The sequence below is a fragment of the Choloepus didactylus genome, chromosome 14 (genome assembly GCF_015220235.1).
Source record: "Choloepus didactylus isolate mChoDid1 chromosome 14, mChoDid1.pri, whole genome shotgun sequence".
Lineage (NCBI taxonomy): Eukaryota > Metazoa > Chordata > Mammalia > Pilosa > Megalonychidae > Choloepus > Choloepus didactylus.
In genome coordinates this window covers 24,906,336-24,929,101 of record NC_051320.1, presented here as the reverse complement: position 1 = coordinate 24,929,101, position 22,766 = coordinate 24,906,336, and the positions used below count along the sequence as shown (strand labels likewise).

The 22,766-nt window shown below is 34.7% G+C and overlaps 1 protein-coding gene across 7 annotated transcripts in view; it reads right to left on the bottom strand.

Annotated features, from left to right (window-relative positions):
- Positions 1 to 22,766, bottom strand: part of C14H8orf34 (chromosome 14 C8orf34 homolog) — a 480,113-nt gene that overhangs the window by 276,835 nt on the left and 180,512 nt on the right. For all 7 annotated transcript variants that reach the window (XM_037803247.1, XM_037803243.1, XM_037803245.1 and 4 more), the window contains one exon: positions 20,861 to 20,889. In XM_037803247.1, the coding sequence (XP_037659175.1) occupies positions 20,861 to 20,889 (29 nt within the window). The remainder of the gene's footprint in view (positions 1 to 20,860; positions 20,890 to 22,766) is intronic.

Genomic DNA, 22,766 nt, shown 5'->3' with positions numbered 1-22,766 from the left:
AGAGTTCGGCAGCTGTGAGTGTCGGCATTGCCCTATGAATCAACTGCTAAAGAGGCTGAAAAGGAGATCAGACTTCATTTGGAGATATAAATGAAATGGACTTGGTTGACATTGGGGTAGACCTGACTAAAGGGTGCAGGATGATACTAACCATGTTTTAAAACTTTGACTTCTGTGTGGGACTAAAGGAAGAGATGGTTATATGTTGCAAAATCTATATTTTCTGTAGCACACTATATAACTGAACTTGCATGGTCAGTTTACTCAAATGCCATAATTACATGGAACCCTGACTAGGGAGTGAGACCTTGTTGTTTGTACAGGTTAGCATGAAGCCCCAATACAACCCAGAGTAATATGGGCAGAGAATAAAAAGTATTTACAAAGCCCCCTGGAGGGACTGTGGAAAATGTGGAAATATTAAACTTCCCCAACTGGGGAAATTCCTGATATTCTCGAAACATTTGGGACCACCAGCTTAGTAGGCTGAGCCCTCAACCTTGAGGCTTGCCCTTACAAAGCTTCATAATGCAAAGGGGAAGCTAATCCTACTCATAACTGTGCCTAGGAGTCACCCCCAGAGAGCCTCTTTAATTGCTCAGATGTGGCCTGTCTGTCTAAGCCAACTCAGCAGGTAAACTCAACGCCTACCCCCCTATGGGGGACATGACTCCCTGGGGTATAAATCTCCCTGGCAATATGGAATGTGACCCCCGGGAATGAGCCTGGACCCCATATCATGTGATTCAGAAAGGCTTTTGGACCAAAAAGGGGAGGAGAATTGAAACAAAATAAAGTTTCAATGGCTGAGAGACTTCAAATGGAGTCAAGAGGTCATTCTGGAGGTAACTCTGATGCATTATATAGATATCCCTTTTTAGTTTTTAGTTTATTAGAGTAGTTAGAAGGAAATATCTGAAATTGTTGAATTGCAATCCAGTATCCTTGATTCTTGAAGGTGATCATGTAACTATGTAGCTTACATGGTGTGAATGTGTGACTGTGAAAACTTTATGGCTCACACTCCCTTTGCCCAGAATATGGACAAATAAGCAGGAAAAATGGGGACAAAAAATAAATGAATAATATGGAGGAGGGGGATATGGGACATTTCGAGTGTTCTTTTTACTTTTATTTTTTGGAGTAATGAAAATGTTTCAAAATTAACTGTGGTGATGAATGCACACTATATGATGGCATTGTGAACAACTGCTTTACTCTTTAGATGACTGTATGGTATGTGAATATATTTCAATTTAAAAAAAAAAGGAAATGGGAAGTGGAGGAGTATGGGATGCTTTGAGTGTTCTATTTTACTCTTATTTTTTATTCTTACTTTCATTTTTATTTTTTGGAGTGATGAAAATGTTCAAAAATTAATTGTGATGTTGAATGCACAACTATGTGATGAAACTGAACAACAGTACATTTTGGATGACTGTATGGTATGTGAATATATTTCAATAAAATTACATTTAAGAAGTCAAAAAAAAAGAATGGATGAATGAATAAATAAAAGAGCAAAATGCAAGTTGAGAACAACTAAAAGTATAAAATAAGCAAAAATGGTACTAAAATATAAATTGATTAAAAATAAAATAAAAATGGACAAAGACATAGTAAATCAACAGGACAAAGCCTATGAGCCAACACCTTTCGTAAGATACTTTGGGGTAAAGTGATACTGATGTCCAATAAACTTTCCGTTCCTTTGCTTTCCTAGATATTGAGGTCCTTAAGCAAATATGCTTAATTATAATAATAAAAGCACTCCCACCCAAAATTCTCACAAAGTTCACAGATTCACTGAGTCCTGCCTAGCAGAATAAAAAGCTCTTTTATCCAAGTACTAGTTACTTTATAGAAGTCCAACCCCCTTTAAGAACCCTAATCCCAGGGATCAACCCACAATGAATTCAATGGCTCCTACCCCTGGTTATCAGCACAACAATTGATTACACTCCACGTATGTAAATTTGTTTCCTTTTCTTAATAAAGCTCAATGCTCATTGAAGGCTGGTATCATGTCTTGAACTTCTTTATGCACTCCATAATTCTTAACAACAGGCTGATTTCTTAAAATAAGCATAAAACATTTGCTGATTTAATTTAAAAATAATTTTAAGAATGAAAAACATTGTATATGGTGAATTATGGAGTAGCTTCATGCCTGACCAAAAATCATATAAATGATACATGGACAACACTGAATAATAGAAGTTTAAAGCCATATATGAAGCAAGTCTACAAGATGATGATTGATGCTGAACAATAAATAGTGTTTATAAATACTTAAGCTTTTGAGTAAATTATTTTAATCCTCCAGTTCACAACAGAAAGTTTTGGAACACATATCCTGTGTTGAACATGATTATTATCATGTTCAAACATTTAATGTGTTCATTTGATTCTTGAAGGTGATCATATAATGATGTAGCTTATATGGTGTGAATTAAATGTTTGAACATGATAATAATCATCCTTAAACTAATCCATAAATTGAATTTAAGTTAGAGATTAAAGAAAGTAATGTAAACAGACATTTAAAAACTCTTTTTACACTAGCCCTTATTCTTCTATATGACTGCTAAAAATAGTAAATGGGCAATTGAAAGGAGTATTCAAAAAATTTTGTTTTAGTCTTTAAGAACACTTATTAGCACACCTTTTTCACATTTAGTGAAAAAAAAACAGCAACAATATACATATTACTAGTCAGCCTGTTAAAAACACAATATGAATAATAAAAAAAACTACCTTGATTTTTTTCAAAATTTATTGATGACGTGCTGGAGGCTTTCAAGTTTCATTACTTTGTTTGCACATACCTTTCATAATGTGAATCATAAATGTAGTGCAAGGACAAAAAATAATCACAGTTTATACTACTTTTAGACGGTTAACCTTGGAAAGTTAAAAAAACAGGCCAATCTTGCAGATTTGTATTCATCCTCATTTATGTGGTAATGATGGTAAATTATCCTTTACGTCCCAAAGCAAATAATTTACACAGAGCAGCTAGAGAAAGGAAAAAAGAAGGGAGAGATTTGTATCTATTGGAGAGGAATGACCAACAATAAAATGACTCAAAGAAGTCAGGTCTCAGAACTCACACATTCCTTACATACTTCCTTTAGAAATGCTTCCCCCAAATAAAGTTTAACTAGTTTTTTCATGAACACTTCGGCATATTATGCATGTGTAACTATTACATTGCTTCATCAGTGCCAACTTTCCCATTCTACTTCATGTTCCTTCCATTCCCATCTGTTCATTTTTTTGTTGGTTCTCACACTGCCTTCATTAACATAATTTTCTATTATAAACTTTCACTCCCCTTTCTGACATGTTTTTACTTTCTTATATTTCTCTTATTGTAGTTCCCAGTCAGTCCAAAAAATACATCAACTCCAACCATTTGGATTATTGTTATACTGTTGAATGAAAATAAGATCCATATTAGGAAATCTTTTTTGGATGACAGAAACTCAAGTCAGGATATCCTGAGGGCTAGATAGGCAAATTCCATGGTATCTTAATAAATTATTTTAAGAATTTATGTACTACTATTTACACTCATATTACAGACTAGACATTCTGAAAACTCTCACAATTAAAAAAAATCCAATAATGTTAGCTAAAATAGAATAAAACTTCTTCTAAACATATAGCTGAGCTTGTGAGAAAGGAGGGGATATCATTAGAAGAGAAATTCCAAGCCCAGACTGGAAAGTGGGAGCTGAAGCAAGCAGCTGCCTAAAGGATCTCAGCAGATCTCTAGTAACCTAAAGCCTTTGTCGTTAATGAGCAATCGTGTCATATGTGGTAATGACCATGCATGTGCTAGTCCATAGTCCCAGAAAGAGGATGAGAAAGACTTGGAACAGACTTGAGTCACTCAGACAAGCCCAGTTTATATCAGTCAACTGCCAACCAGTTCCACACACATGAGAAAGTCCAGGTGAGATCTGTTGAGTACGCCCAGTCAAGAACCAACCTAGGTCAGATGAAACCCAGAGAAGCAGGCAGGAGAAATTGTTGTTGTTTTAAGCCACTGAGTTTTGGGTTGAATTGTTACATGGCTATAGTTAACTGTTACACACTGATCCTGAAGGAGGATGTTGTTTAATATAAATCTATGGCACTGGCTTTGAGATGCAGTAGCAGGTGGAGGCTGAGGAAATGGTGAGGAAATTATTATGGGAGGCTGAAAAAATGAAGACCAGTGTTATGTGGTGTTAAAATATTTGGTAAAACTATCATCAATTGTAAATTGGATGACAGAAAATGCACCTAATAAACTTTCAAAATTGGCCAAGACCTTCAGGAATAATACTGTAAATACCACTATTTGCTTTCAGCAACACATGATATGTTTCTTCGGAAAAAAACTGGCCAGTTCTCAAGTAAAATACAGAGGAAATATGAAGAATCCAGCTGGGTTTCTCACCTCCAGTCATTCCAGCTAGCTAAATATTTTTATACTAATATAAAGACTTGTGCAAATATTAAATTCATGGCACTACCAGAAAGACAAGAACTTGGGGTAAAGAAGATATAAAGAATGTGGCTTAAGACCCATTAAGATCTATGAAAAATTAAGAAGGAACCTTTTACAGGTATTGTTTCCCAACAGCTAAAATACAGTAACTAAACCTTTTCAACACCCGTGAAGATCAAGAAAGTGATTAAACAAGAGGAAGGGGTAGCAACAAACAAGATAAGATTTGACAAAGGATTACAAATACTGAATCTTTATATAAATATATTTTTTAGATGCCAGGGTATTAGAATAGCTAGAGGGAAATAACTGAAAAGGTGGAACATTCTTTGAAATTTGCTCTACAGCTACTAATTAAATTGTACTTTGAATGTTATCACCTTTCTGTATATATCATATTTCACAATAAGGAAAGAACTGAAACTGTGGAACTCTAACTCGTAACAGTCTTTGAAATTACTTATATAACTACTTGTTAAATTGTATTTTGAAAGTTATCTCCTTTCTGTATATTTGTTATGTCTTACAATAAGGAAAATAACTCAAATTGTGGAACTGTAACCCATAACATTCTTCGAAATTTGCTCTCTAACTACTTGTTAAATTGTACTTTGAAAAGTTTTTCACTGTTATGTATATACGTTAATTTTTCACAATAAAAATAGATAAAAAAAGAAAAAATCTTTTCAAATCTGTCTGGAAAAGAATTCTGGGTGTGGCTTTAAGCACACAAAGGTAAAAGGAATCAAATATATAAGAAACCCAAAAGTTATCTGAGAGAGTTGAATGGTCAAAAGCACCAGCCTAGAATAAAAGGGACTGAGACCCCTCAAGAAGTAAAAACAATGGTCCCTCATTTTACAACAGGAAGGAAACAGGCTAAAGAAGTTGCTCAAAGGCATCTTTTCCAGTGCCTTCTTCAGAAGTGATTAAAGACATTAGCAAAAAAGGAAGAAGTATCAGAGGGTACAGCAAAGAGGTGGTAGAAAGCAATACATGGGGGAGCCACTCCCAAGGAACAGAACTGGAGCCCGATTAAGGAACACTTCCCCCACCCCTGGGATAGGGAAACCTGACAACATTTTCCCAGCAAGATTTTAGGATTGCTATAAACCAGCGACTTCTATAAACTTCCCTCCCATTATTTCCCTTTGCTAGTGGAAGCGTTTACTGAGATTATCACATCTGTTTCATCACTTAAATAAAAGAGGAAACCAACTATCGTGATTCAAAGAAAATATATTTTTCTATATAGAAAATAATCAGGAGAACCCAGAGACACGTTATAAATTAATCAGTTCAACAGGTTTGCTGAATTCAACTTAAAATTACAAAAATCATTTTCATTCCTACACACAAGCAAGTTTGAAAAGGCAACTTATAAAACAAATTTCATTTACATTAGCCATCAAAAATACCAGGTACCTAGGAATCAGTTTAATAATTTGTGATCTTTTGAAGAAAACTATGATGATTGAAAAACATTAGAAAGTTTAATTAAATGGAAAATACTCCATGTTCATAGATAGAATGATTCAGAAACATAAAGATGTCAATCCTCGCCATTAGTTTAAGGTACAATGCAACTCCAAACCCAATGCAATATCAGAAATAGCGAACAGGCCAGCGGAAGAAAACAAATGACCCAGAAACAAGGTAAATGACAGAAGACGCATGCATATCAGTGGGCAAAGAATGAACTTTTAATAAACAGTTCTGGCAAACTGATTATACATATAGGGGAAAATGTGTCTCAACTTCTTATCATATAAAAAGTCAACTGCAAATGGATTAAAGACCTAAATTTGAAAAACAAAATATTTAGAAGTAAATACAAGACAATATATTTTTATGATTCTAATCAGGAAAGAAAATCTTAAATGAAATACCAATATTATAAGTTGATGCTAAAATTTTCTGTTAATAAAAAGCACTATTTAAAATTAATAAGATGCCTCAAAATTAGAGAATATATTTGAGATACCCATAACCAACAAAGAGTAGCATCAAGAATATATGATAATCTCAAATAAATCTGAAGAAAAAAAGCTGGATAATAAAAATGAGCAAAAGATGTAAGCAAGCATTCAATCTAATTAAAAATTAGAAAACTGCTACTTGAAATCTTGAGAAACTACTTTCCATTAAAACTGGTAATAGTGTCAGCAAGGATCAAGATTTAAAAAAAAATATATATTACAAACTCTTGCTGGGAGTGTAAACTGATATAACCTCTCTGGAGAGAAATTCTACATTATCTAGTAATGTTGAAAATGCACATGCCCTATTGCCAAGTAGGGAACTACTGCTCACGCACACAAGGAGATATATATACATACACCAGTGTTTACAGCACCATTTTTCTGAGTGTGTATAAGAGAAAAGCTGTAGAAAAATTCATACAGGAAGGTACAATAAGTTTAAAACCACACAAAACTAAGCAGCATATTTTTTTTTAAATTCAGTTTTATTGAAATATATTCACATACCATACAATCATCCATGGTATACAATCAACTGTTCATGGTACAACCATATAGCTATGCATTCATCACCACAATCTATTTCTGAACATTTTCCTTACATTGGAAAGAATCAGAATAAGAATAAAAAATAAAAGTAAAAAAAGAACACCCAAACCATCCCCTCCATCCCACCTTATTTGTCATTTAGTTTTTGTCCCCACTTTTCTACCCATCCATCCACACACTAGACAAAGGGAGTGTGATCCACAAGGCCTTCACAATCACACTGTCACCCCTTGTAATCTACTTATTATACAATCATCTTCAGGAGTCCAGACTACTGGGTTGGAGTTTGGTAGTCTCAGGTATTTACTTCTAGCTATTTCAATACATTAAAACCTAAGAGGTGATATCTATATAGTGCATAAGAATGTCAACCAGAGTGACCTCTCAACTCCATTTGAAATCTCTCAGCCACTGAAAGTATTTCATCTCATTTTGCATCCCCCTTTTAGTCAAGAAGATATTCTCAATCCCACAATGCTGGGTCCAGATTCATCCCCGGGAGTCATATTCTGCATTGCCAGGGAGATTTACAACCCTGGGAGTCGGGTCCCACGTAGGGAGGAGGGCAGTGAGTTCACCTGCTGAGGTGGCTCAGTTAGACAGAGAGAGGGCCACATCTGAGTAACAAAGAGGTACTCAGGGAGAGACTCTTAGGCACAATTATATGCAAGTTTAGCCTCTCCCTTGCAGTAACAAGCACCACAAGGGCAAGTCCCATGATAGAGGGCTCGGTACATCAAACCACCAGTCCCAATGTTTGTGACAACATCAACACCAGTCCAGGTGAGGAAGTCCAACACTTCTGCACCTTCCCCCAGCTCCTCAGCAGGAGGAGCTGCCCAAATTACTTTATTCTCTGCCCAAATTACTTTGGAATGTAAGCAGCCTATTTTTAAGAAAGTGTGTGCATATAGTAAGACAACAAAGAACAGCAAGAAAATACACATAAAATTCAGGATAGGGATGGAGTTGGCTATCAAGCAGAATTACACAGAAGCTTTCAACTACCTCAGGAATCCGTTATACTTTAACTCTATGGTAGATAGCCAGTTGTTCATTACATTATTCTTCACGTATTTTGATGTGTGTTATATTCAAAATTTTTAAAAGTAAAAAATAATATATACCAGATGAATGGAAACTCAATTAGTTGTGATTTTTGCTTTTGGTTCAGATATACTCCTCAGTTGAATTAACACCTCCTCCCTCTCTCCTCATTCTCAGCTGATAATGCTGCTTCCTGTTTCAGCAAGAAAATAAAGGCAGTCAGAAGAGAATTTGCCCTTCTTACCACCAAACCCACCAAGCTACTTGCCTTCTTACCTACAGTTGGAATGAATGAACTGTCATTTCTTTTTTAAGAATGTTGAAGGTGCTCACTAAACATTTATTGTCATTTCTTTTTTAAGTATGTTGAAGGTGCTCACTAAACATTTATTGAGTGAATAAAAGAATGACACAAAACTTAGGTAATATATGATTCAATAATACATTATCAACATCATTAGTCATTGAGGAAATGCAAATCAAAACCACAATGAGATATTAATTCACACCCAATAGGATGGCTATTATTATAAAAACAGATAATAGTAAGTGTTGACAAGAATGTGGAGAAATTCGAACCCTCACACTTGCTGGTTGAAATGTAAAATGGAACAGGTGCTGTGGAAACAGTTTGGCAGTTTCTTTAACAGATAAACATAGAATTACCAAATGATCCAGCAATTTAACTACTAGGTATATAGCCAAGAGAAATGAAAGCTTATGTCTATGCAAAAAATTTTGCAAGACTATTCATAGCTGCATTATTCATAATATCAAAATTATTAAAATTATTCAAATGTCCATCAACTGATGAATAAACAAAATGTAATATATCCAAATAGTTGAATATTATTCAATAATAAAAAGAAATGAAGTACTTATATATGCTATAACATAGGAAATCCTGAAACCATTATGCTAAGTGAAAGAAGTCAGTCACAGAGATCACATACAGTATGATTCCACTTATACATGTCCAGAATATGCAAATTTATGAAGAAAGAAAGTAGATTAGTGGTTGCCTAGTGCAGGTGCATTGGAGGAGAATGGCTAATATATTCTAATTGGTATGGGGCTTTCTTTACTGGAATGATGAAAATGTTCTAAAGGTATATTGTGTTAATGGCTGCACATGTTGTGAATATACTAAACATCATAAACTCCACACTTTAAATGGCAGAATTTTTTATATGTGAATTATATCTTAATAAAGTTAAGAAATGCATTAACTCTGTTTATAAACTGTACATTTTATGGTGGAGTAAAGCATGGTATAAGGGAAACAGCATGGATTTAGAAACAGACAAATCAGGGTGCAGAAAACAGGATATAAGTATTTTTATTCCAGCTCCACTAAGTACTAGTCTGAGATCTTGAGCAAAGTATTTAATCACTTTAGTCTCCTTATTTTTATAACAGGCAAAGTGTAACCAACTCATTGGACTGTGCAAGAACTAAATTAGATTATATATTGAAAAGCACCAACCACAGTTGCTGGCCCAAATAGGTTCCAATAGCATCCTCTCCTGCCCTTTTGTATAGTATGGACATTTCATACCACACAAAAGTACAAGGAATAGTAAAAACAACTCTCTATGAACCCATGAAGCTTATTCAACAATATCAATTCATGGGCAAACTCATTCCGTCTATACCCCACTCACAATCCATTCCACCTTTCTCCTTCCCTGCCCAGATCATTTTGAGTACCATTCACCATATTATTTGCAAATATTCCACTATGTATCTCTAAAATGTAAGAGAACTTTTTGTACACAAACACAATACCATTACCATACTTAAAATAAATTAATAATTCTTGAATATCAGCAAATATCTAATCAGTTCTCAAATTTTCCTGTTTACCTCAGGGAAATTATCTGTTTGTATAAATCGGGCTGTAAGCAAGACTCCATACATTATGACAAATAGCCTTTTACATTTCTTTCAATCTATAGATTATCCTCCTCTGTCTCATTTTTTCCTGGTAATTTATTTTTCCTATTCAAAAAATGTGAGTTGTTTGTCCTGTGAGTTTCCGACAGTCTGGAGTTTTTTCCTTTTGATCCTTGTGACGTGATTTAAAATGTTACCCTGCCCTTGTAATTTCTGTAAATGAGTAGCTAATATGGAAAAAGTATTTGTTTTATTTTTCTTCCAAATTTATACTTCAAGAGAAATGGTCATAGTTTCATCAGGAGGCACCTCAGATCCTGTGACTCTTTTTAGTGAGGTTGGCAGCATTGATAATTATTGCTTTGATCCATCAATTCACTAGGAATTGCCCAAATGGTGATTGTCTAATTTTATCACTCCTTCTTCATTTGTTTGCTGTAATACTTCCATAAAGACAAACTTCCAATTCATTAAGTATTTGGTTAAAGTACAATTTGTATATGAAAGGCAGATTAAATGTTTGCTTCCCTTTACTTTTTTACCAATTTTCAGAAATAATAAATTTGGTTCCGCAGTATCCTACAAAGGTTATTAATGAAGATTTTTTTTTTTTTAGGATAAACACATTGATTTCCAAATATTTGATATGATTCACTGCACTGAAGTTCATATCCTTATTCATGTTCAAATTGTCTCAACTCTTCCCAATGAGAGACTGTTTAACTTGGTTCTTGGGCTCTTTGACACAATGCTAGTGTTTTTTGATAGTGTCCTTGATTTCTGGTTATGACAAAATATTACAGGCTCATTTTGTATATTCTCTTCTCCAGACCTGGAGTCAGCCATTACTCTAAGGGGCCCTGATTTCTTTAGTGAGAAATAATATCTACAGACCACATTCTGTACACCAGGGGTATTCACTGCTCTTGGGCTGGCAACATTGGGCCAGTTACGTATTTTTAAAATATTTTACTTTGACATGACTTCAGATGTACAGAAATGGTACAAGAATGCGACACAAGGAATTCTTGTGTACTCTTTACCCAAACTGCCCAGATGTTAATGTTAAACTTTTTTTTTTTGACATTTTAATTTTTCATTTTCATTGCCCTTTTGATTGCTCTCTTGCTCACTCTCTCTCCCTCAAGTATGTATACATATATATAGACATACATATGTGTAAGAGATTATATAAAATTTCCTCATAATCATTTGAGGTTAAGTTGCAGATACAATGCTTTTTAACCCCTAAATACTTCAGAGTGTATTTCCTATAAAGAAAGATTTCTTATGTAGCCACAGTATAATCATCAAAATCTCAAAACCAGTAATTAACATTAATACAATACTAATATACTGACTTTGTTCAAATTTCACCAATTGTCCCAATAATGTTGCTCATGGCAAAAGAAAATCCTGGATGACACAATGTACTCAGTAGCCATGTTTCTTTAATTTCCTTTAATCTTGAACAGTTTTTTAGGCTTTCTTCGATGTTCATGACTTCATGTTTTTTTAAAAGTATGGGTCAGTTATATTTTAGAAGTTACCTCATTTTGTTTGTTCAGTGTTTCCTGGTGACTATATTCAAGTTATACATTTTTTTTGGGGGGGGGAGGCAAAACTACCGTAAAAGGATTGTATTCGTTTTACATCAAAACGCACATGATGTTGATTTGTCCTATCGCTAGTGGTGGTCAACGCTGAACACTAAGTTACAATGGTGTCTTCCAGGTTTCTCCATTCTAAAGTTACTATTTTTCTCCTGTAGTTAATAAGTATCTTCTTGGAAGTAACTATGAGACCATGCAGATATGCTGTAATTCATCAAAATTTTACCCAGTAATTTTAATATCCTTTGCTGACCCTGCCTGCATCCATTATTATGATGGTTGACAAAAGGTGATTTTCTAATTCCATCAATCCTTTTAAATTTATTCACTGGTACTTTACTGTGAGGAAGAGTGTCTCCTTCAGCCCCATTTGTTTGTTTGCTTATTTGTTTACTTATTTATTATTTATATCAATATCGACTTAAGGATTCTTATTATATTCAATGGGCTATAATATATTATCATTATTTATTTTGATGTTCAAATTGTTCCAGATTTGGCCAGTGGAGCCCCTATTAGGTGGCTCCTGTGTCATTTTGACATTCCCCATCACAATTTGAATACATCTTTACTTTATGACTTTCCGGTTTGCTAATGCTGCCATTATGCAAATACCAGAAATGGATTTGGCTTTATAAACGGGGTTTATTTGGTTACACAGTTACAGTCTTAAGGCCATAAAAGTGTCCAATGTAAGGCATCTACCAATCAGGTGCCTTCACTGGAGGATGCCAATGGTTTCTGGAAAACCTCTGTTAGCTGGGAAGGCATGTGGCTGGCGCTGCTCTGGAGTTCTGGTTTCAAAACGGCTTTCTTCCAGGACGTTCCTCTCTAGGCTGCAGCAGTGTCTGGGCCTGTGTGGCTCTTTTTAAAGTACTACAGTGATCTAATAATGATCCACACTGAATGGGTAGAGCCACACCTCCATGGAAACATTCAATCAAGAGGTCACACCCTAATCAAAGGTGTCACTCACAGTTGGGTGGGTCACATCTCCACGGAAACACTCAATCACAAGGTTTCAACCTAATCAACACCAATACATCTGCCCCCACAAGACTGCATCAAAGACAATGGTGTTTTGGGAGACATAATACATCCAAACTGGCACAATGACACAAAAAGACATTCCAAGCTCAATTTGTATTTTCTCAGCCTCAGCCCTAGATTCAGTCATTTCTCCAGGGAGCCCTAGTTTCTTTTCATAAAGAATAGTATTTAGAAACCATGATACGGGTTCTAGCTGTGCTCACTGCCACTAGGGTGTATGTGTGTGTTTTGTTTGGTTTTGTTTAAGATAAAATACAAATCTTAATGACACAGCCAATTCAAACTCAGGATTTGGGGAATTTTACTTACTTTATCATCTTACATCTGTATTTCCTTCTCCCTCTGCCAAAACTTCTGGTTCTTAATAATATTAACATAATTAATTATTTGCTTTATCACAGAAAGCATATACAACAGTCTCATTATAATAATAGCAAAACGATCACTGACAACATAACTAAAAATAGTCTAAGAGTATATTGCTATTCTCTTCGTCCTTAGTGGTATATCCCATTAGGTAACAATCAAATCACTGCATTTATAATGACTTGGAATAATGCACCTCAGGGTTTTATCATCAATTTGATATGTAGTTGTGCTCATTTGTTTCATTTTGCCTCTGATTATGATAAACTGTTTTTTCTTTATTTAAAAATTATATAAAATATTTAAATGCTTACAAAATAAAATATTCCAAATTTAAAAAGTTTCTATCCTTGTCTTCTACTCTTGATGCTTTCCCTTCCCACATATGCAACTTTTAAAAAACAATAAACAATTTGATGTGCATGTGTGTGTGTTTGATAGTATGTCAGATTTTGCTATTGTTTTTTGTTTTAACATAGGCAAATATGTATCTATATTTTATTACATCAATTATGCTAAATGGTAGCATATACTATAAACACATTTCTCTTTGCCTTTTTCATTTAACAATATATTCTGGGAACCACTCCATAATCTCTGTAGAAATATTCTTTCATTTTGGGGAGCTGTTGAGTACTCCATTATGTGAATACCTAGTATTCCTCTCTTAATGGACATGTGGTTCTTTCTACTCTTTTGCTATTAAAATAGCACAAAAAAGAACAGCAGATGCCAGTGTGTGATTGCACTATTTTCATAGAAGGACCAACTGATCAAAGAATAAATGCACATATAATTTTCTAGATATTGCAAACTTCCCTCCATAGGGTTTGTACCCTTTTGCATCCCCACCAGCAATATACCAAACTGCCTGTTTTCCCATAGCCTCACCAACAAAGTATTTTGACAAATTTGAGGATTTTTGTAAATCTGATAGGTGAGCAGTGATGATTAATTCGCAAAATTATAGAAAATAATTTAAAAAATAAAAAATATTTTTATATAGTTGAGCATTTTTATTTACTTTTCTGTGAGTGCCCTGCTGCTCATGTGCTCCATTTTTAATGGAATTTAGGTCTTTTTTTATTCTATTTTTTTGAAGCTCCCTATGTCATGTTGACAGGGTATATATTAAAAGTTATATAACTACCTTCCTCAGTATTAGAACAGTTATGTTACAAATAAAGCAGGTATATGATCCCCCCACTATTAACAAACATATAATGTAATGCAAGTATAGGTCACATGTGGGTGGGCAAGAGATTCTGGAACAACAAGGCAAGACAAAAGGATCATAACAAATTACGTCCTGCTAGATATAAGAATCCCGAAGCCATTTTTCCAATAAATGACAAAAAAAGCAATAGAATCCAAAACTGTTTCTAAGGAAAAACTAATAGAAATGGAAATGGAACAAAAGAACAAAGATATTTGGCAAAAAGACATCCTTACTTTAAAGAAGTTAAGATTTCATTCTTTCCATTGTTGTACTTCGCAAGGCAAGCACAAAGTGGCTAGAAAGCCCACTGAACACTATGCCTGCACTGGATTCCAATGTTACACACACAGTCTGTAAGAAATAATTTAATAGGCTCTCTTTGAGCATTAGCTTTTAGCAAGGCAAGATAACATAGTGATTAAAAAATGGGTTTAGTTAAATTTGTGTTCAAATCTGAGTTCTGCAATATACTAGCTACATCTGTAATTTGCTCAAGTTCCCAGTCTCTCTCAGCTTTGAGTTTCTTATCCGTAAAAGGGAGATAAAAGCTTTCTCATAGGCTGTTGTGAGTATAAATGAGAATATTTACTTAAAGCACTCACCACAGTGCCTATAACACTCTGCACTTGATAAATCCATTTGATTAGTATCTGCTTAGCCTTTTACAAAGTCTCAAATATATTTATCTTCCATCTTGAAACATTATTTATGAGCATGAACATTACAACTCTTCAGCTCTTTCTAGATTACAACCACATGAAAAAATTAGATCTCTTAGTATAATAAAGTAACCAAAAGAAAATGTTTTGTTGGGGGGAAACGGAAAGAGGCCACAAAAGTCAGAACCACTCGATCAGAAAAACAAAACAAAATGAAACAAAAAAACATTTTCAGTAAGTCTGGCTAGTTATTTACTCAAAAATTATTTACCCAAGGCTAATAAGTACAAGAGCAAATACTGTGAAGGATGGAAAGAGGTTCTAATAATAAAAACAAATTATTAATTGAGTGACGAATTTCCACCAGGCATTATGAGAAAGTACTCTACTTACATAATCCAATGCAGAAGTTGAGAGCATACTCTGGAATACAGACTGCCTGGCTTTGGGTTCCAATCCTTCCACTCACTATGGGATCAAAGGGAACTTATAAACTTCTAAGTGCTCTTGATACTCCCATCTATTGAACTGGTGAACAATAATGTCTATTTCAATATGATGTAATTTTTAAGAGCACAAGCTCTGGAGTTAATCTGCCTGTGTTTGCATTCTGCGTCTTCTACTTCCTATTTACGTGCCCTTTGGTAAGTTTAGTAATCTCCCTGTGTCCCAATTTTTTCACCAGTCAAATGGAGATAACAGTCCCTAGTTCATGGGATATTAGTAAATACTAAATTAGATAATACAGGCAAATAATTTAGAACAATGCCTGGCATATACTAAGTTTTTAATCAATGTTAGCTATATTTTATTATTGGGATAAAGTAAAAATCTATATGAAGTGCTTAGCTCAGGGTCTAAAATAGAGTATATACTAAATAGGTTAGCTATTATTAATAACTATTTATCTAGAGATTCAAGGAACAGAAACTCAACTAATTATCATTTAACATAGCAAGAGCTAGTCAAATAGAGTAGGATATCTAATGAGTTGTCTGAAAGATGAGCAGACAATCTGTTGCTACAAATACTCTAAAATTTACCTTCTATTTAAGCCAGAAAATCAGGGATTACTGCCCTGTTCCTCACTTTTGAGGCCTTCTGTGAAATTATTCTAACTGAGCTTTACTTTTACACTATGACATCTCCCTAGGCCAATAAACATTATTTGAATAATTCCTATGAAACTAATTGTCTTACTGTCACAATATTTTTGAAGATGTTCAATGACTACATTTTATACAGCATCTTCTTCATGAGAATAAAAGGGAGACTTTTTTTTAGGATTCAGTAGCAGGAATATTACGCTTCCTGGTGAAACACTGGTGTGTTGTGACCTTATGGATGATGATGATACCCAGACTGACAAAAACTCAATTGTGGCCCATTTGGAGTAATGATACAGAACCTCAAGACTGAATTTTGTCAAGGAGTTCATATTTTGGAATGATTTTCCCATATATTTATTTGAAATGTTTCATATTTGGAATATACTTAACAATCTGACTAAAATAATTTTGAGTGATTAACTAAAAAATGTCGTTTTAATAGTTTACCAAAACCATCTCCATTTTATAGAGAAGGAAACTGAAGCTCAGTATCTACAAGTAACTTCCTGAAATCCAGACAACTAGTAAATATCAGGATCAAGGTTCAATTCAAGGCCTATCTGTGGATTTTTCTAGAATACCAGGCTATTTCTGCAAGCAGTGAACACAAATACCTGTAATATGAAACAAGAAATGTCATCTGTGTTACAGTCACTGTGTTTTCTAAGAGCTCAGAAGAGATCAGGTCACTTTCTACATGGGTGATCTTGGAAGGCTAGAGCTTGAAGGATGGAAAATAGTTGGAGAGAGGGGAAGGAGTGACAGTGAGCAAAAATGTGAAAATAAATACAAAATATGATTTGGAAGTACTTGCAGTCTGGCTGCCTTATGTGATTCCTTACTGACTACAGTATAGAGTATGAATACAGAAAAGAGGGAAATAAAGCATAAAATAAAGATTTGAACCACAACATGGAGACTGTTAATTCTAGTCTTAGAAATCTGTATTTAATATAGGAGGCAGCAGAGAATCAAGGAAAACTTTTTCAGCATATTCTGTTTTAACAAGATTGCACTGGTGGTGTATCTTCGGTGAGGTTTCCTAGAAATAGAAATTGAGAAAGTGATTTTTTGAGGGGGTGCTTTCAAGTAAAACCTTTAAGAGAGTTAAGGGAAGCAGTGTAAGATGGGGAAGCAGCCAGGCAAAGATGTGAGTTCAGGTGAAGTCCCTCCTCAGCCCAATCCCATGGGGCTCTCTGGAGTGGGAATGACATCATAGAAGCTCCTGTCAGTCAGTCACCGGCTGATGACCAACCTAGGCATCTCTGGGCAAGACGGCTCCCACTGGGCTGAGGCACGTCCTGGGGTAAGGGTGAGTCTGTAAGCACCCAATACTCACAGCAGTTAAAGGAAGGGTTATTCACCCTAGTGAAAGGGAACTCTACAGGCACCAACTATATCTACTAAATGGTATTTCAAAGGATGAATTGGTATCAAAGAAGCCTAAAGGTAATTATACATAAATATGAAAGTAATACAATCTGAACTTAGATGGTGCCTGTGGAGGTAGTATAATGTTCTCCCAAAGATGTTTCATATCCTAATTCCCAGAACCTGTGAATATGTTACCCCTTACATGGCAAAGGGACACTGCAGATAAGATGAAAGTTAAAGTCCTTAACATGAGGAAATATCATGGTTTATCTGAGTGGGCCCAACCTAAATCACACGAATCCATAAAGTTGGAGAACCTTTCCTGGCTAAGGTTAAAGGGAGACATTGCTGGCTTTCAAGATCAAGGAGAGGGGCTATTTGCCAAGGATATGGGCAGCTTCTAGAAGCTGGAAGAGACAAGGTAACAGATTCTCCCCTAGAACCTCCAGAAAGGAATGCGGCTCTGCCAACACCTTGATTTTAGTCCAGCGAGACTCTTGTAGAACTTCTGACCTACAGAACTGTGATAATAAATGTGTGTTGTTTTAGTTTGTTACAGCAGCAATAGAAAACTAATAAAGTTGATAGGGAAAAGGAAAGGAAAATATCAGGAATAAGGAATTGACAGAATTCCCACAATTAAAAAAAAAAAAACTGCTTGAAAAAATAACATTAGTCTCATTTATTCTATTTTTCATTTCAAGTAGAATTAATAATTCTTATTACTTATCTCAGGATCCATAAACTAACTTCAAAGGTCATAAAAATTATTTCGATGAAATTACAATTGAATTAGAATATGAGAATAAATCAGTATTTTACAAAAGGTTACGAAAATATATCTTTAATGAACCCCAAAGGTTGTTAAGGGAAGATTAAAAGGAAAAAGAAGTATTTATTATGACAGTGAAGACACAGGTCAACACAAACTGTAAAGCACTCTGATCTGACTGTTAATCCCTGCCTGAGATTCACTTTCTCCTACACACTGAACATGCACGATAATGGAGTGTGGGCTTCATGGCCACCAGAGGGTGCTATGGGGACAGGTTCTCCATCTCAGCTGAGGGTGCCTCCCAGGCAGGCAAAATGATGGTAGCCATGGCTCTGGCCATCAGTCAAAACTAGGGGGCTGGGTTGCTTCTGAACCTGGACTTGACTGACAAGGTGTTCCAGTGCCCGTGATTCTTTTGTATTATCTGCTTCCCTTTGCGTAACAGGTCTGAGGATGAGAACTATTTTTTTATACTGTTAACAAATATTTTTTTCAATAAAAGCTTATTGCAACTGTTGGGACTTTTCTTCAGCAGCAGAAATGAAAAATAATAAACGTGTAATACATTTTAGCAATTTCCATTAAGTTTTCAAAAATAAAAATATAAGGTAAATAAATTAAAATCAGCAGTATAGAGAAGCTCAGTTAAATGGAAACTCCTTGAGCTAGTGTGCAGGAAGGAAAAGGAAACATCCTGAGGATAGCCATAATTTTATCCAGTGAGAGTAAATTTATTTTCAGTTCAAGGAACAATTAGTAAGCTATTCAGCTCACAAAAAAAAAATGTACAGACATCAACCCTGCTGTGAGTCAGGGCACTGAAAAAAAAGCTAGCACAGTGCAAATCCCATGCAAACTAACTGGCAAATCAGGCAACCAGGGTTTTGCAGAATATTTTGGAAGGAGAAAATGAACTTAGAAATTATGTCTTTGTGCTTAAAATGAAAGTGAAACATAACTGCAAAATAATGAAATTTCTGCAAATTGTAAGGAAGGTCACATTACAAGAAGGAAATCAGCTGAGATGAGACTATGAGGGACATATAAAGACGAGAAAAATCAGGACAGAGCCAGAGAAGCTGCATCCACTTACCAGAACACACCCGCTACTTTTTCTATATGCTGTTATATGTAGTTAAATCTACTTTTGCATGTAGTACAAATAGAAATTAAAACAATTTTAAAATAGTATGAAGGTTTATTAAAGGAATTTCATATTTAAGAGTATATTCCCAAAATTTATTTATTTATTTAGTAACACAGAAATACATTTCCATAGATACAGAATTTAAAAGGTGTATACCTATTTGGAGGGGAGAAATACTGATTTTATTGTTTTTGTAAAACTAATACAATTATTGCATTATAACTTATGGGTTTTTAAATCATGCTTCCTATGATCCCATTTTTCATAAAATACTTTCATTTTTTTCTATCTATATCTGTATCTCTATCTATATATCTCTGTCTCTCTGTCTCTGTATAAATAGTTTTCTGTTTAGTGAAACATCAGGACTAATGTTCCCCAAATTCTGTTAATAGCTATATCTAGGTTGTCTTTCCTTTTCAAACTATATATCTGATGTTAGATTTTTTTTTCCGACCAAAACAACTTATCACGATAGACTGAATGCAGCAGTAGCAGATATGAAAATCTAGCAGTCTTAAATTAAACCAAACATTAAAGACAATTTCAAAAATGTAAACAATGTCACTTTCTAATATATTTTTGTTTTGGAAAATATAGTTAGTTTTCATAGAATCATGTTACTTTTTTTTAACATGTAGTGTTTTTATCATTGCTATTTTTAAAAATGAATAGACATATAATATTTTATCAGCCTTAATTTCTAACACAGTTAATACTGATAGATATAACCCACATATACCAAGCTCTTTGGTATCCTCTATAATTATTAAAAGTGTAAAGAGTTCCTGAGACCCAAAATTTGGTAACTGCTGTCCCAATGACTCCAAAATGTATAGCTCTAAACCAAATGTCTCCCATGAGCAATAATATAAACATATCAAGTAGGTAATTCAAAGTAAACAACCTAACAGAGAACTCTTAAATTATCCCAAATTGCCAAACTGGCACTTTCCCCAGTTTTTCCCATTTCAGTAGAAGGCGCCACCATTCACCTATGTGCTCCTCCTGGAAACCTAGGAATCATCACTGACTGATTTCTTTCACTACTCTCCTCACTCAATACATCAGCAAGTTCCACTGACACTAACTTTAAAGTATATTTCAAATCATTTCATTTCTCATCACCTTTACAAATAGCACCCCAGTCCAAGGTACCATCATTGTGGAAAATTAAAAAAAAAAAAAAAAAAAATCATACTAATTAAGGTTTCCAAGGGGTACTCTAGAAAAGGATAAGTGTCCTCTGTATCATCATCTTCATCATCTAGATACTGGCAGTGTCCAAATAATTTACATAATATAATTTTATTAGTTTTCCTTTTATAATATAGTGATTAAGTAATTGGAGTGATTCAATTTTCTCTAACCAAATTCTAAAGGTCAAAAGAGTAGGTGATATTATACATTTCATGCAATAACTTTCATAAAAGAATCTAAACATACAACTTTAAAATTTTAAATGTTAGCACACTTTTCCAAACAAATATATGTTCTGAATTTAGACAATCAATTGAAATGTTGAAATGTAAGATCTATTTTTTCTTTTCATTAGATGGATAGTTCAACTTACCTTATCGAGTTCATCTGAAATTGCAATACCTGGGATTCAAAAGAGATTTACAAAAACATTTTAGAAGTAATATTTAACAACCTAATATGAAAAACAGTAAGTTCTATTTGTAAATCCTTTTTGCAAATGTAGGACATTTTCTATTCTATTTCTTTTTATTAGTGCTTCAAAATAATGTGGCACATTCTTTCTAACTGATGAAAACAAATTAGGAATTTAGGTCAACTATGACAGCAATGAACTTCTGTAACATGCAAATAATGCAAGAAAACAAAACAAGTACCATATTGCTCGCAGGTTTAAAAGTGGAGCAAATTTGCAAAAACGACAATTGCAGCGATAAGCCCACTACAGGGCTGGCCCGTTACGACAATAATAAAGCACCAGTCTATTATGCTTTGAGTTCCTTCTTAAGAAATGATTTAGCTCCTGGAGTGATAAAATATCACTGCAGGAGAATGGCTGGGGATCATTTACTTTAATTCCATTATTTCACAAATGAGGAAACAGACTAGAGAGTTAAAATAATGTGGCCCCTCAATCTCTTAGATTGAAAGTTTCTTGAGCCAACGGATAAATGGTTCCTCTTCACGAGTTCCCCCTTTCACCATATACACATTCCTCATTGCATCTCCGTCCGATTTGTCTTTCCCATGCCTCCAAAAACTGTTATAAGTTAGTAATGCAAATATTTTTCAAACTGACTCTCTGAATACCACTCTCCTTCTTGAAATGCTCTCCTCTCTTTTCTATTCTCCTTCTGTTTCCTTCACAGGAATATCCCCTCCCTGTTTTTTGTCCTTTCTTGAAATGACCTGAATTCTTTGCTGAGCTTCTTTTTCACTTGATATACCTCCCTTAATAATTAAACCCATATCACGGGTGCCTTGATTTCTCTACACGGTGATGGCCAGCAAATCTTTATCACCAGTACAGACTTATTCCTGAGCTACCTGTTGAATTCCCATGGGTATTTCCACGGCAGCAGGTCAGACCACAGACATCATCCTCCCCATCTCACTTCCCTGTTTTGAACAACGTAGGCCTGGGGCTTGACCCAGACGCTGTGGCAGGTCTTTGGAGCAGATGTGGCCAGCCATCTGGTTTGGAGCATAGAGAAAAGGGGAGCAGTGTCAAAAACCCAGTGGAGGGTGAGCCATAAGGCAAGGGAAGGTCTAAAGTTTGAAGTCCAAGGGGACATGGAGAAAATAAGAACAGGATTTAAAGCCAAAGGTGAGCAGACTATGAAAAATAAGAAAGCATAGCTGTTTTGAAAAACAGAACCTGAAAACAGTCTCAAGAAAATAAGCTTGAGGAAAGAACTTATTACAGTATTCAGGTCCCCTCACCTGCTCAGATGCAGAATGTCTATAGAAAGTGCTTAACGAGATCCTGTATCATCTCTCAGCCATTACTCTAAAATGAATCCATTCTAAACAAAATAAAACAAAGCAAAACTATCTGTTATCTATACCTATATCTATGTTCTACTTCATCTCAATGAGTGGTACCATTCTCCCCCTTATAGATAAAAGGAGAAACATTCTTCACAGCACTTAGTATCATCTGCTATATTAGAGAGATATATTAATTAGCTTACTCATTCATTGCCTGTCTTCCCCACTTAAAAGGAACGCTCCATGAAAGCAGCAATCACACTTCTTTTGCTCACGACTATAGATAGCTACTGTGCCTAATACAGTGCTTGACTTATAGTAGGTACTCAATAAATGCCTTTCCTTAACTTGGATAATTACATCTCATTCTTTAAGATTTAGTTCAAATGCTAGCATCCCTTGAAAATGATACTTTACTGAATCAATGTGCAGACATTTATTACAATACTAAACATACCCTTGTAAGCAATGATTTTTCTCAATTGCACATCCCTCTGGGAAGTGAGTTC